Here is a 15,514-nt window from a genome sequence, read left to right as displayed (position 1 = left end):
AACATTCTTCTGGAAAAGGGTCGATAGCCTTCACCAGACTGACTCATAGAAAGGTTAGGAAGCTCTGCTCTAATAATGTCCGCCTGTCCTCCTCTGGAGGAAGCTGGCTTCACTCAGCTTCTCATCTGTGGAGCTACCTCCTTGCTCTCAAGCAGACAGGCCTTTCCCAGTGCCCCCCATGCAGCCCTAAAACTGGTCACCTGAAGACCTTCCCCAAGAGCTTTCTTCCCCTAGACCCACTCAGGGTGTCTCAGACTTCATGGTCATAGTATCAGATTCCCATGGCCTGGAGTCCTATCCCAACATTCTCAGGGTTAACATTAGAGAATCAGCTGGCTGGGATGGGGGAAGGAGCACTGGACTAAATATCAGGAGATGAGGTTTAGGTTCCTGTTTCCAGCACTTGCAACCTGTGTGATCTTAGGCATATTGCTTTGAGCTGTTGTTTCCACATCTATACATTAAAGGTTATAATATTTACACTGACAGCTAGGTGCTACAGTAGATAAAGCATTGGACCTAGAGTTAGAAAGACCAGAGTTCAAATCTCACCTCAGACCCTTACCAACTGTGTGACCCTGGGCAAGTCACTTAACCCTGTTTGCCTTAGTTTCCTCATCTATAAAATGAACTGGAGAAGGAAAGGGCAAACCACTCCAATGACCTTGCCAAGAAAACCCCATGGACACAATTAAAATGCTCAAAAGACATGACATCAGAAAATGAGCCCTTCAGGTGCTATGGTCCACAGGGTCACAAAGAGTTGGACACAACTGAACAACAACCACCTCAAAGTATAGTCAGGATCCAGCGAAATAATATATGTAAATCAATAGGTGAGTATTTACTAAAGAGTTACTATATGCCAGGTGCTGGGATTTCAAAAACAAAAATGAAAGAATACTTTCCCTGAAGGGGCTGTACTTTCTATATGGGGACATAGAAGTTTATGCAGATATAACCCCAAAGAGGCAGCTAGGTGGCGCAGCAGATAGAGCTGGAGTCAGGAGGACCCGAGTTCAAATCCAGCCTCAGACACCTGACACTTACTAGCTGTGTGACCCTGGGCAAGTCACTTAACCCCAACTGCCTTGCTATATATATATATATATATATATATATATATATATATACACACACACACACACACCCCAAAACCCTTCATAAACCAGAAAAGGCTATATCAATTATTGGCTTCCTATGGTATTGTCCAGATGAGATAACACAGGCAAAGACCCTTTGTAAATTATAAAGCCTATCCAGACCATAAGGTGTAGCTAAACCCCACATTTACACTATTACTATTCCTTTTCCAAAAATTTGAGGGAGCTTTTATCACGGGGCCCAGCCTAGAAATCCATTCTCTGACCCCATGTCAATTGCATTGTCCTGGAATTGTCCCTTTACCCAAGCCTGCCTTGCTCCTCATCAGAGCTGGGATGGGGGCAATGCCCAATAACATACAGGCAGTCAGTCACATGGAGCCCCTGAAGGAACCACTAAGACTTGAAGGTAAGAGGTATGGCATCAAGGAAGGGCATTAGCAGGTAGCAAGCCAAGCCTGGCCCCATCAATCAATTGCCAGGAAGTATCCACTCTCTTAGGGTCCAATGCCAGCCACAGTCAAGTCTCCTGTTAGGGGAAGGCCAAGGCCTCGGAGAGCTGATGAAGGAGCAGAGACCAGGAAGCTAGTCGCTCGGCATGGTGCTGGGAAGAGCATGGGGAATCCCCACATAGTGACCACTCCTTGGGGACAGTTGCTGCTCTTCTAGATTATGAGGCTCTGCTACCTCCAGTCACATCTCTGCTGTCAGAATAAGCTGTCATTGAGAAAACCTCTCTTGTGCTGGGATCACAGAATTGAGAGCCGGGAAGGATGGGAATTAATCCAGAGTCACAGGTTTAGAGCTGCAAGGCACCTCAGAGGTCTTCTAGTCCTTTAACAGAGGAGAGAACTGAGGCCCATAGAGGGGGAGTGACTCAAGCCCAGGTCATCTGGCTTCAGATATAATGCTTTTTGCCCCTGGACTGATACCATAGCAAGCTGATTGCCTGCCCCACCTCTGGGTGGAAGGTGTCCTGGGTTCCAGTATTCTCTCCCCGCTCCCCCCACCCAGTGTCCATTCATTCTTCTACCACAGTCTCAGAGTGGGAACTCCCCTCTCTAGGACTAGTCTACATGATCCATACCCTTCAACCCCCTACTTCTTCATCTGAGCCATAGCTAATGCCAGAGGTCTGGGGGTGGTGGAGGGAGGAACCAGACAGGCCAAGGAAGAGAGGCTGTCGAGAAATTCTTACCCGGCTCCTCTTCCCTTGGCTGGGTAGTTTCAGATAGGTCATCTGAACTCCCAGAATCTCCATTTTCTCTTCCGTCAAATGGGAATAGTAATGTCTGCATTGCCTGCTTTACAGGGTTTTTGTGAGGCCCATTTGAGATCATACTCACCAAGTGTTTTGCAAACCTTAAAGCAATATATAAATGCTGGTAGTGGTGGTAGCAAATGAAGAAAGAAAGCAGGCCTGGAGTTCTTTAAAAAGCCTAAATTTTCTGCCCCCCCATCAGATATTTGTATTTCACTAAACAGTGTGACCCAATATGAGTTTGAACGAGCCCTTGATTTAAAGTCAGAGGAGCCTACTATCTCCCAGCTGAGTTTATATCCCAGCTCTTTTATTTTGAGATCACTTTCCCTCTCTGAGCCTCAGTTTCCTCAACTATAAAATGAGGCTATTGGACTGAATGATCCCTAATGGTGCTTCCCTTCCAGCACTAAAAGCCTGTAATGCTCCTGCCCTACCCTGGGCAGCCTCTCCCCATAGAAGGAGCCCTCTCTGTCATCCCAATCGAGGCTACAGGGCAGTAGTTGAAATCAGTAGCCATCTGGGGATTTCCTGGTAAAGAAGTAGAAGATGACATCACACTGCAGCTGGGGTGCTTGTTCAGTTCTGGGCCAACATGGTGTGGGGAGGACACTGAGGAGCTGGAAAAAGTCCAGCAGTGGCCAACAAGGGGATGGTGACATCACAGTCCTTGAGTACATATCATATAAGGTTCATTTGGAGGAAATGGGGATGCTTAGACTGAAGGACAGAAGACTCTGGGGAGTCACCGTAACTGTCTTCAAATATATGAAGGGAGGACTGTTCTATGGAGGAAGGGTTGGCCTGTTCTACTTGTCCGCAGAGGGGTGGATGTTGCAATGAATGGACGTTGCAAAGAGACAAATTTAGGCTTGATGTTGGGGAAATCTTCCTCACAAATAGTGCATCCATCCCTGAGGGGAACGGGCTGCCTCAAGAGATAGTGGGCTGCTCTTCTTTGGGGGTCTTTGGGCAGAAGCTGGATAAACCCTTGTTGGACATATTTTAATGAGAATTCCTTTTCAGGCATGGGTTGGACTAGTCGGTCACTAAGACTTCTTTCTACCCTGAAATTCTGTGATTCTGCGAATACTGGCTCCTTACTAGATATTAGAGATCCAGCTGGGAAATTCCCTTGCCCACTAGCCCAAGATCCATATTCAAGGACAACTTTGCCTGGAGACAACAGCTCTGAGGAGGTTTTGCATAGGAGTGAGTGGTGTCTCAGGGCTTCTGGGAGAGCCCCACTTTCATTTCAACAGGGGTTTATTAAACTCCTATGGTGTGGGGCACCATAGTAGGCACCAGTGTAACAATCCCAGTCGTGGTGTAAGATCAAGGTCACGGCCGAGTAAACCAAAGTTAGTCTCAAGGACGGAGCTGCTGGGCCTGCGTTCCTGGTAAACCAATAGCCAGTGTCTACTTGGCTCTCTCACCACACACCCCTCTCCTCTGGGACCCAGCTAGGTTAGGGATCCTAGAGGGCTGGCTCTAGGCTGTACCTTTGTATCCAGGAGTTCTTCTCCCCTGTATTTCTCTTCTTTCACTTTTCTCATTCTGTTTATACCCTCCCAACCCCTGGCCATCTCATCCTCTGATCCTGCCTCCTGTTTACTCTCTCATCTGTTTCACCTTCACCAGTCCCCAGGATCTCTGATATTCTAAGCACGGTGAGGAGGGGTTCAGGGCCCCCAGAAGCTGAGGGGCCCCAGCCAGTCATGCCCCAGCCATGTCCGTCTCCATCTCTCCTAAGCTCCCTGCCTGTCCTGTGTAAGTAGCTACTTCCCTCCGCAGGTGACTTTAGAAATGGTGCTTCCTGCCAGTCCTCTATTCTTCCCTGCAGGGGTGGCACATTATTTTGGGAAACTTCTGAGGAAACCTAAGGGGTTCCCTCACTCTTTGGGAGCTGCCACTGCAAGAACTTAGGAGGACCCTATAGAACAGGATGCTTGTCCTGGGTTGCCCTTAGATACTAGTAGGAAGTATAGTGTCTCCAGACAGGACTGGAGGGGTGAGGGGAGCAGAGCTAATGAGGGCTTCTCCAGGCTTTGGTACCTGAATACCCAGGGAGATACCTGGCTCCTGATTATAAATGGTAATCAAACCGTCTTTGTTGTACATGAGACAAAAGGCGCTAGTGCCCTCAGAGCTGAAGAACCCCTTGGTGCCTTCCACTGGCCTCAGTGCGAGGCAGAGGGTGGGGGGGGTGGGGGAAGAGAGAGAGAGAGAGAGAGAGAGAGAGAGAGAGAGAGAGAGAGAGAGAGAGGGAAGGAGGGAGGGAGGGAGGGAGGGGAAGAGGAAGAGGAAGAGGAAGAGGAGTTTCTGCTTTCCCAGTGACCCTTTGTTACCTCTCTACTCTTTACCTTGTCCTTCCCTCAGCTTTGCTTCCAATCTTCCAGGGAAGAGAGATCTGACCCTTGCTCTATCTCTCACCCTAATGGTCTACTTTCACATAAGAAGGGGGAGGTCCTTAAGATGGGTGGACCCAACCCCTGCCAATTCTTTTCTTGAGAGGTGAAGACAGAGTAGGCAGTAAGTAAATCTCACCTCACTGTGCATGCCCTTTGGCCAGGGTTTGGGACTAGGCCTTAGGGGTTTGGGGCCTCCTAAATGGAACGTCCCAGCTATACCCAAGTACTCTTTCTTGTTTCCCAGTGTCCCTCGGGGGACCCAAGCAGCAAAGCTGTCCCCTGGTCCAGATCTCATTCTTGCTTGCTCTCTCCCGCTTTGCCAGTGTGCTCCGTATCATGTTCTTTCTGCTCCAGATGCGTGTTCACTCTCTCATCTGTTTCACCCCAGCCCCCAGGATCTCTGACATTCTAAACCCAGTGAGGAGGGGTTCAGGGCCCCTGGAAGCCGAGGGGCCACTACCGGCCGTCCCCCAGCCTTGTCCGTCTCCGACTTTCATGAGTCCCCTGCCATTCCCATGTAAGTAGCCAGCCCCACCGAAGGGGCCCTGCTGCTGCTGGTGCCGTGAATGACCCGGACGGGCTGAGCCAGCTATGGCCACAGCTCCTCCCAGCTTCCCTTAGATGGCCGCTGCTGACACCTCCCCTGTGCTTTCCTTCTAACCTTTGCCCAGGCTGCCCACCAGCGGGGGCCCCAGACACAAGTTGTGGAGTTCGGCTGGACGCCTGGAAGGTGTTCTTGTCCTCATCCCCGTGGGCCTGCTGCCTATCTTTTCTCATCCCCAAACTTAATCCAGCTTTGCCTAATCATGACTCACCCCACCTCTCCCTTGCGCCTGTTTGGGACATCTCAGGCCTTCCCAGCTTCCCAGCTCTCCAGCCAACCTCAGCCTAATGCCCCAGACTCTTCCTGCTTTCCTGCCTCCAGCTTGGAGTCCCTACCTCTGGGCCCAGCCCAAAAAGCAATCCCAAGGAAGGTCCCTGTGCAGATGACCCAGAGAGACAGGCCACAGGGAGCTCCTGGGATGGGAGGAAAAGGTTCCCACTTTACCCCTCAGCTCTGACAGCCCCACTAGAGTAGCACCGCAGGAAATACAACATATGTGCATCTTGGCCTCACCTGCCAAGAAGCTGGAAGATGGGATAGGAAACAAGACTTCCAGAAGCCACACCCTTCCCCATCCTCTATCCACAGTTCCCAGACCTGGAGTCAGGAAGACCTGAGTTCAAATTCAGCCCAAGATATTAATTGCTCTGTCACCTAAGTTTTCTAAGCCTCAGTTTCTTTATCTCTAAAATGAAGGGATTGGAGTAGATGATCTTGAAGATCCCTTCCAGCCCTATCTATGATCCTGTGACTTTCTAAAGGGAAAGGAACTTCCAGAGGCTCATCCTTCTCCCTCATGTTACCTGAGCCCCCAACACTGAAGCTGAGTGGTGCTTGGTGGGTGTCTAGGCTACTACGAATAATTTCCAGGGCAGAGGGATCCTTGGTTTTCTTCCAATCTCAACCCATCCTGGAGTTGAAATAACCTTGTCTTGATCTTTGGTCCAGTCTCTCTTGGCCTATTAGGGAGAAAGACAAGTTTCTTCCCTGTGGGACTCCCACTTTATATAGTTGGAGGGTACCTACTGGGGAGAAGAATTATAAATCAAGAGTTTTTTGTCAACTGGATTCTATTTTCAGTGCACCACAGGAATGAGATACTTAAAGAAGCCCTGTGGCTAAAGTTTTATAGAGAAACCAATTAGTATCCCTGATTTATGCTAAGCCTGAGTTCAAATCCTGACTCAGCTAAAGTCCCTTCTAGCTCTAAATCTAAATTCAATCAATAATCCTTTTTTGGTCCAAGTTTTCATATCTTGAATTTGCTTAATTGGAGGGGATATGAGATAAGTACAAGTTTAAGTGTGATATGCAGAGAAGAACAGGAATCAACTGTTCATTCTGGCTTAGAGTAAGAAGAGACACCCTCTTGCTGCATGTCCTCATTTGTCTTCATTGGGCATCACTGGGTCCGACATAATTCACCATCCTGGCAGGCACTCTCCTGGGTCAGGGGTTGCTCCCACCTACCTGCTGTCCTCTAACACTCCATCTCTAGAAGGCTCTCAGAACTTGGTTTTAACTCTTGTGGCATCTTGCTCTCCTACTTGGTCTGCCTTTGAAGCTTGAACAGATTAATTCTGCCTAACATCCGAATAATTCCTTCCTTCTTTCCTTGCTTTCTTGTTTCTTTCCTTCCTCCTTCCCCCAGCTTAGCTTCCTGTGCCCCTCCATTTTTTCTATTCTGCTTGTACCTTCTGCTCCTACGTCTTGTTCACTATCTTGTCTATTTCACCCCAGCCCCCAGGATCTCTGACATTCTAAGTCCAGTGAGGAGGGGTTCAGGGACACCGGACGCTGAGGGACCCCAGCCAGCTGTGCCCCAGTCCTGTCCATCTCCATCTCTCCTAAGCCCCCTGCCCACCTCGTGTAAGTAACTGTCTTTTAGGTGGTCCTCCCTGCTGCTTTGCTATATGGGCAAGCACTGGTTTTCAGAGGACAGCTATGGCTTTTCCATCTGTGAGACAACGGAGGGGGGTGACAGGGAAAACCAAAAAGGGGCTAGGTGCCCAAGAGGAATGATGCCAGCTAGGCTTTTGTCTCCACATTGGTGCTCCTGAGGGCATTGTGAAGAGGATGGAATGGGTCTTGAGATCTTGGGTTTATTCCATTACTTACCAGGAGGGTAGAGATGAAGGTAATAGTAGTGGAAAGAAGATGTTGTATATTTGCAAGTGTGTGTGATCATACATCCAAGGTATGGAATTGGAGTTGGGGGGAGGCTGTATATACACAGATGGCCAGGCCAGTATCTGAGAGTGGGGAGAACCTCAGTCTCCTCCTGAAAATCATGGACATGTCACAGGTTCACAAAGTGTAAAAAATAGTTATAGGATCAGAGATTCACAGATTTGGAACTGGCGAGGCCCTTAGGTCTAACCCCTTGGATTTTATAGATGAGGAACTAAAGGCCAGAGGGTTTGGGGGACTTATCCACACAGGTAGTAACAGAGGCAGGATTTGAACCTTGGCCCTCTGATTCCAGAGCTGAGGTCTTTCCAGGGTATCTCAATGCCTCTTATCAGATCCATGGGAGCAAGGTGGAGTTGATGTGTTGGGGGAGGGGAGGTAGTATGTTGGTTTATATAGGGATTCAATGGGGTGGAAAGTGATCTCTAGTGACTCTGAGGTGGTAAGTGTGGCAACAGCAGGGCTGGGAGACCGAGATTCGGGGAAGCCAGAAAAAGCTCTGGCAGAAGTGGAGGTGGAAACCCAGGTTGGGGTGGTTCAGGTCAATCTTCAGGGTAATGTATTGTTGATGTAGCATAATGGAGCTGGCATTGTGCTAGAGCTCCCCTCCTCTCCAGTGGCCCAGAGCAGTCTGGGAATTGAGCATGGGTTGTTTCCTGGGCCACCTCTCAGCATCATGAGCCTGGTGCCTGCCTGCTTGCCCTGAGCCATCCAGAGTGACAGTATCACTTACAGGGATGGATGACAAGATGGGGCACCAGCAGCCACGGGGAAAACACCAGGGAGACAAGCAGAACTGAGATACTCTCCGATAAGGAGAGCTCTCGGCAACAGGGGAAACTAAAGCACGGGGGACAGGGGACAGGAATGGCAGGGCGGTCCTCAGGTAAGCTTCTACTCTGGAGGGGATTTCATAGACCATTCTGCCAGAGAGGGCCGAGCCAGAGCTAGGCTTGGTCCTCCTGTTGCTCTTGCTGCTGCCAACGAGCCCTGAAATACAAGGGCATAGCCTCTCCTGGGGGCTTCCTAAAATTAGAGAACGAGAGTCTCTTTGTGTGGCTTGGGGCAAGGATTAGCTTGCCACAGTACTGAGATCCAGAACTGACCTAGAACCTGGAGTCAGTTCCCTGGAAAATGGGGCTCCCTGGTGCTTAACACAATACCTGGCCCATATTAGGCACTTACTTAACAATGATTTATTAACTGACTAACTGCCTGGTGCTTACCAGAATCAGTCAGTCTATAGAAGTTGGGGAAGAGAGATGTATTTACAAAAAGAGGAAAAGAAAAGGGCGGTAGGGAGGGATAAACAGAACAGAAAAGGTCTGAGGAAATAAATCCTGGGAGGGAAAATAGGAGGCAGAAAATGCATGGTGGGGTAAAGGGGGAAATTTTGAAGAATAGAACTGAGCATTCACACTCGATGCAGAAGGTAATAATAGGAGGCACGGTGTGGGGGAGGGGAGGAGTGGAGCACCTTCACTTATGGTACCCAGAGGTGGGGGCAGGGTGGGGCTGGGGTGGGAGGGTATTGGGGGTGTAGCAGCTCCTTATACCTGTCAGAGGGGAAAGCGCCAAACAGAAATGAGGCTGAAATGAGGGGAAAGTTATAGAACCCCAGGCAGGGCTGAGAGCTTTAGTGGGCTGCCTGGATGCCCCAAGGGAAAGGAATGGATGTTTTACTGCCAAGATGAGGAAAGCAGTAGGATTTCTGTGCCCAAGCCCCTCGGGTCTCCTAGAGTGCCAGAGACATGGCAGAGGTGGTGCAGAGGGCAGACACGGTGCCGGTGGGCCTGCGGTAGCCCGAGATGGAGGGGGGAGATGCTGAAGGAAGAGTCAGAAGAGTCTGTGCCTCAGAGAGCTGATCTGCCAGGACCAAGGCTGAAATCCTTTAAAGGGATCCAGGCTCCGGGGAGGCAGAGAGCAGGGGAGGGGCTCAAGGAGAAAGGCAGGGGAGGCTCTGAGACCAGACCTGCCCAGAAGGCTGAGAAGGCCAGCAGGGAAGGGCCATTTCAGCCTGGCCTGGGTGCCAGACGCCATGTCTGTTTCCAGAACACTCCGGGGTGAATGCCCGTGGGGCTCTGTCTCCTTGGCTGGACTTCTCTGTACAGAAACTGTTTGGGGGGAAGGGGACCCCTAGTTTTTTCGATCCAAAGACTAGGCGAAGTGAGATGCTGCTCCAGGATCTCTGAGGCAGGCTTTGTGTTGCAGCACCAGGAATTCCTACTCATTCCTTAGAGGTGAATACCTTGGGCACTCTAGGGGTGGACGTGGTACTTACCTGTTAAGAGTTTGCTCTAGGATTGACTAGGGAAAGCCGAGGCACCCATATGCGAAGAGTGCAGTTGAGATAATAATTATAGCACTAGACAGAGCTGAAATGGACCTATGAAGCCATCAATTCCGGTCCCCAAATTTTACAGAAAACAGAGGTCCGTGGAGGCTAAGTGACTTTCCCGAGGTCACATGACAGTAAGCATCTGAGGTGAAATTTGAATCCAGGCCCTCAGACTCCCAAACTAGTGTTTTTTCCCCTGTTCTATGCTACCTCTAATACTAACAATTCACATTTATATAGTTTTAAGTTTTCACATTAATAGCGCTTTAAGTTTCCAAAGTAATTTGGATATGTTATCTCATTTGGGGTGAGTAGTGAATTGAGGAAAATCTGGGCAATTAACTGGGTAAAGACTTGAGAGTTAGACATCAAATGTGGGGGGCATCGTTACAGAAAAGATGTGGTTAGGCATATTAAGGGATGGAGGTGGTTTATTTCTCTGAGAATGAACTTGGCAAGGTTTAGAAGACAAAGAAATATGTGGGGATGTAAGGAGGGTATATGTGTCCTAGCTATTAAGGCCACTATGGCTAGAACTGGGAGGAATCAGGAACCCCCAGGAAGAAAGGGACCAGCTCTCATACCTGTCCCTGAGGTCCAGTGCTAGTCCCTCATTCTTTAACTTATTTGTTGATCAAGCTTTACCTCACAGTCCTCAAAGCTCTTCGGGCAGCCTGTTTGCATCTCTCTACCACCATTTTGTCCTCATTTAGCCCAGTCTGAGGGAAACTAGGAGCAAAGGTGAACTTCTGTACACATTTTGTGTTGTACTTGTTGCCTCCCCCAATAAACTGTAAACTCCCTGAGGGCAGGCACTGTTTGTTTCATTTTTGTCTTCCTATCCCAAACACACCTAACAAAATGCCTGACCCATAAGAGGTGCACAGTAAATACTTTTTTTTTTTTTTTAACAATTTAGAGGGGGCGGCTAGGTGGTGCAGTGGATAAAGCACCGGCCTTGGATTCAGGAGGACGTGAGTTCAAATCCAGACGGACACTTGACACTAGCTGTGTGACTGAGCAAGTTCCTTAACCTTCATTGCCCCGCCAAAAAACAAAAAGAAAAACAAAAAACCACCACCAACAAAAACCAACTTAGAAGTATCTAAATTCCATACCTAACAATTCAAGATATCCAAAACAATTAGGATACCTCATAATTTGAGGTATACAAAAGTGGAATGGGCTGCCTTGGGAGCTATTTGGGGTGAGGACCTTAAAGGAAATCTTCAAGCATAGTCTGGATAGCTACTTTTGGAGTAGATTGCAGGGAAGAGTCTTATTCAGGTATGGGTACTACCATCTTGCCCCTTAGCTCACTGGACATAAGAGAAAGAAGGTAACAGAAAGCAAGAGGATTTGTAAAAACATTTAAGGAACATAGAACAAACAAATCACAAAACACAAGTATCTTATCCTAAGAGGTCCCTAAGGTACATTTAGGGGTTAGCATAATCTTCCAGTTGTGTGGTCTATCTAGTAGAAGGAGCATTGAATTTGGTGTTGAAGGTCCTGGATTCAGATCCTCATCCTAGTAATTACTAGTCACATGGCCTTCGCCAAATCACTTCCCTTCTTGGGGTCCTCAGTTGCCTCATCAGTAAACTGAAGAAAGGCAGCTAGGTGGTACAGTGGATAAAGGACCAGCCCTGGATTCAGGAGGACCTGAGTTCAAATCTGGCTTCAGACACATGACCCTAACTAGTTGTGTGACCCTGACCAAGTCACTTAACCCCCATTGCCCCGCAAAATAAATAAATAAATAAACTGAAGGATTTGGTCAAGAGCATCTCTAAGATTTAAAATCCCATTTTAACTGGCTTCTGTTGCTCACATTTTTTTTTCAGGGCAGTTGGGGTTAAGTGACTTGCCCCAGGGTCACATAGCAAGTAAGTGATAAGTGTCTGAGGCCGGATTTGAACTCAGGTCTTCCTGAATCCATGGCCAGTGCTCTATTCACTGCGCCACCTAGCTGCCCCTGTTGCTCACATTTTACCCTGATCTCACCACCTGGCTAGTTGCCCTCTTGCCCAGGCCTGTTCTTTCTTGAGTATCTTTTTGATGATAATAATAATAGCTAACACCTTCAAAGTTTGCAAAGTGCTTTAAACAAATGAACTCATCTGATCCTCCCAACCTTATAAGGTAGGTACAATTATTACCTCCATTTTACAGATTTGGAAACTAAGGCTTAGAAATGTGAAGTGATTGGCCCAGTGCTTCCTCTTGTTCTTTTGAGCTGGTGTCCTTCTGGGATCCCCCACTGGGACTTGCAGCTTTCCTTACTTGGCCATGTTTTCAAGACTTTACCCAGATTAATCTCATGACTCACTAAGCTTTCCTCCACCAAGAAACCTTTATACAGGGTTACCATAGGGCATACTCAGGCAATGGAGAGTATTACTTCCCACCCACTTTTAAGAGAGAGATCATTTCCTTATAGGAATAAAGGAGGTAGGGGTGGAGAGCCTTGAAATTCATGGTTCAAAGTTTGCAGAATATGGGGAATGGGGCACCTCAGATCCAGAGAGAGAGCTAAACGAGAGAGTGAAAGCATCTAGATGAGGAAGAAAGGCTGGGGCTAAAAGGGCTGAGAAAAAGGAAGTCTGGAGCTAGATTAGAGGAGAGCAAGCTGGAGAAAATTTTGCAAATGTTAGAAGTGAGGAACAAGAGAGCTGTGTGCAGTATCTGAAAGGCTGTCTTGTGGAGAACCAGTTAGACTTATTTGGTTTAGCTTCAGAGGGAAAAACTAGGAACAATGTACGGATGTTACAAAGGAGCAAATTTAAATTTAATCTCAGGATAAGCTTCTTTTTTTTTTCTGGGCAAAGAGGGTTAAGTGACTTTCCCAAGGTCACACAGCTAGTAAATGTCAAGTGTCTGAGGCCAGATTTGAACTCAGGACCTCCTGAATCCAGGGCCAGTGCTTTATCCACTGTACCACCTAGCTGCCCCAGGATAAACTTCTTAACAATTAGACCTAACCCAAAATGGAATCAATTACCTTGGGAATAGAGGGTTCCCCATCATTGTAGGTCCTCAAGAAAAGCTACATGAATGCTTGTTGGATTGGGTGTGAACTGGACTAGATTGCCAATGAGGTCCCTTCCTCTGATAAGGAAACTGAGGCCCAGAGAGATTAATTTACCTATGGTAACACAAGTAGTAAGTAGCAGAGCCAGCATTTTTGAACGCAGGTGATTGAATCTAGTGTTCATTCAATCAGTGAACACGTTTTTATTAAGCACTGTATGCCAAGCTCTGTACTAGGTTCTAGGGGTAGGAAGACCAAAGTAAAACAATTCCTGCCTTTTCCTCTAGTGATTCTGTGATTCCATACAATTTTTACAGTACCCTGTCTCTCCTGTCAAAATAGTGTCCTCAACAACGAATTTAATTCAACCAATATTTATTAAGCACCTATTGTATGAGGAGTTTCTACAGTACCCTCTCTCCTGTCAAAATGGGGCCCCCAACAACAAATTTAATTCAACCAACATTTATTAAACACATATTGTGTGAAGAGTGCTATTTTGGGTATGGAGGAGGTATACAAATTTGAGATATAACCTGCCCCTTCCTCCCTGCTCATGGGGGGCAGCTAGGTGGTGCAGTGGATAAAGCACCGGCCTTGAATTCAGGAGGACCTGAGTTCAAATCTGGCCTCAGACACTTGACATTTACTAGCTGTGTGACCCTGAACAAGTCACTTAACCCTCATTGCCCCCGGGGGGAAAAAGGGCTCATGGGTCTGAGGAGAAAGGTAAAACACAGAAAGAGGTGGATCAAATACACACAGATGTATAGTGACTACATTAAAGAGATGCTGAATAAAGGGTGCCACTGTGTCTGAGCAGGGAGAAAACATTGCTGATGGGGGATCAGAGGGGGCTTTCTGGAGGAGGTGGCAATGTGGAGGTGATGTTGAGGGATGGTTAGGAATGAGCAGGCAAAGGAAAGGGAGGGCATGGGGAATATCATGGGAAATGAAGGGAATATGGCAGAGAGAGAATAGTTTAGTTTGGTGAGAATGTAAGCTCCTTGAGGGTGGGACTGGCTCACTTGTATTTACCTCTGCTTCGGCACAGTGCCTAGCATATATGGGGATTCATAAATCTCGTTGGCTGGTTGAATTGATCTGACTGGAGCTGCTTCTTCTTGTTGTTCATTCTTTGTCCCTGAAGAGCTCCAATGACATGATGAGTGTGATGTCTTGACTTGCTGGAGCTTAGAACGGAGGGGAACAAAATGAGAGAAGGCTGGAAAGACCAGATTGTGGAGAGCCAAAAGCATTTAAACTTGACTCGGCAATGGAGAGCCACCAGAGATGTTTTGAGCAAAGGAGTGGTGTGAATTGAATTATTCATAATGAATATTAAGAAGGATTTGTTCGTCTAAAAGAGGTCTAAAAGCTTACTAGGAAGGGGTAGGGCCTGTTGCCCATCCTGGACACTCTAGCACAGTCCCAAAGAAGTCTGATACCCTGGGAGTGAGTGCCTTAAGGTTATGAAGAGGAGAAAACGTCTCAGATTTAGAGTCCCTGAAATTTAGAGGGATTGGCATCTGGGTTTCCCCTAAATGGATTTTGTGTATATCTGGTGAGAAGGCTTGGTTGACTTGCCTAGGAGAGTGGCCGTGGGCACTGCAGTGCTTTCAGGTTGTAGCCAGGTCTCAGGACACCTGGTTCCTCACTACAGCAAGGCAGTCCTACTTCTCCCTCATCGATTTCCTATACCACTCACTCCAATAGCTGTTCCAAGTTCTCACCCCCTCACCTTTTTCTCTCAGGTAATAACTTTACCTTTTACTTTACTGGAAAAATATGAGGACATTCACTGACAGTGCCCTCCTCTCCCTTTTCTTTATCTCACATCACTTTGGCATCATCTCCCACTATCTCTTCCTTCATTTCACGTGGGTGGCACAGTGGATAGAGTCTGCCTTAGAGTCAAGAAGACTTGAGTTCAAATGTGGCTTCAGATACTTCTTAGTTGTCTGACCCTGGGCAAGTCATTTAACTTTTCTCTGCCTCAGTTTCCTCATCTGTAAAATGGGAATGAGATACTATTTGTACAAAAAAAGCTCTTGTAAACCTTAAAGTGCTTTATATAAATTCTAGTTATTCCACAATTCTGATGGTGAGATTATATTATCACCTCTATGTAGATAACCCAAATCTATTTTTCTAGCCTTAGTCTATGTCTTGAACTCTAGTCCCTCATCACCAACCACCCAATCACCCAGGTTGGCAATTTTTGTGTCATCTTCAAACAATCAATCTCTCTCTCTCTCTCTCTCTCTCTCTCTCTCTCTCTCTCTCTCACTCACTCTCACTCTCACTCTCACTCTCATTCTCTCTCTCTCTCTCTCACACACACACACACTACATATCTAATCAGTTTCTGAAATCTTATTTGTTCTTTTTCTCAAGCATGGCCCCAATCTCTTCACTCACACTGCTGCCACCTTAATTCAGACCCTCTTCACCTCTTGTCTGGACTCTTGTAATAACCTTTTAATTGGATTCCTGGTTTCAAATCTCTCCCCACTCCAATCCATCCTTCACTCAGCTGCTGAAGTGATTTTCCTAAATTGCAGGTCCAACAA

The 15,514-nt window shown here is 47.4% G+C and overlaps 2 protein-coding genes across 7 annotated transcripts in view; both read left to right on the top strand.

Annotated features, from left to right (window-relative positions):
* LOC122740168 (calcium/calmodulin-dependent protein kinase type II subunit beta) overlaps nt 1-15,514 on the top strand; it is a 310,939-nt gene that overhangs the window by 277,301 nt on the left and 18,124 nt on the right. The gene's annotated exons all lie outside the window — the stretch shown is intronic.
* Nucleotides 3,665-9,008, top strand: LOC122740169 (calcium/calmodulin-dependent protein kinase type II subunit beta-like). Its single transcript, XM_043982047.1, has 3 exons — nt 3,665-4,134; nt 5,164-5,292; nt 7,120-9,008. Exons 1-3 carry the CDS (start codon nt 4,083-4,085, stop codon nt 7,254-7,256), a joined length of 318 nt encoding a protein of 105 aa, XP_043837982.1. The 5' UTR covers nt 3,665-4,082; the 3' UTR covers nt 7,257-9,008.

Source organism: Dromiciops gliroides, chromosome 2 (assembly GCF_019393635.1).
Source record: "Dromiciops gliroides isolate mDroGli1 chromosome 2, mDroGli1.pri, whole genome shotgun sequence".
Classification (NCBI taxonomy): domain Eukaryota; kingdom Metazoa; phylum Chordata; class Mammalia; order Microbiotheria; family Microbiotheriidae; genus Dromiciops; species Dromiciops gliroides.
Note: the sequence above shows the minus strand (reverse complement) of the source record. Positions and strands in the feature narration are given on the sequence as shown.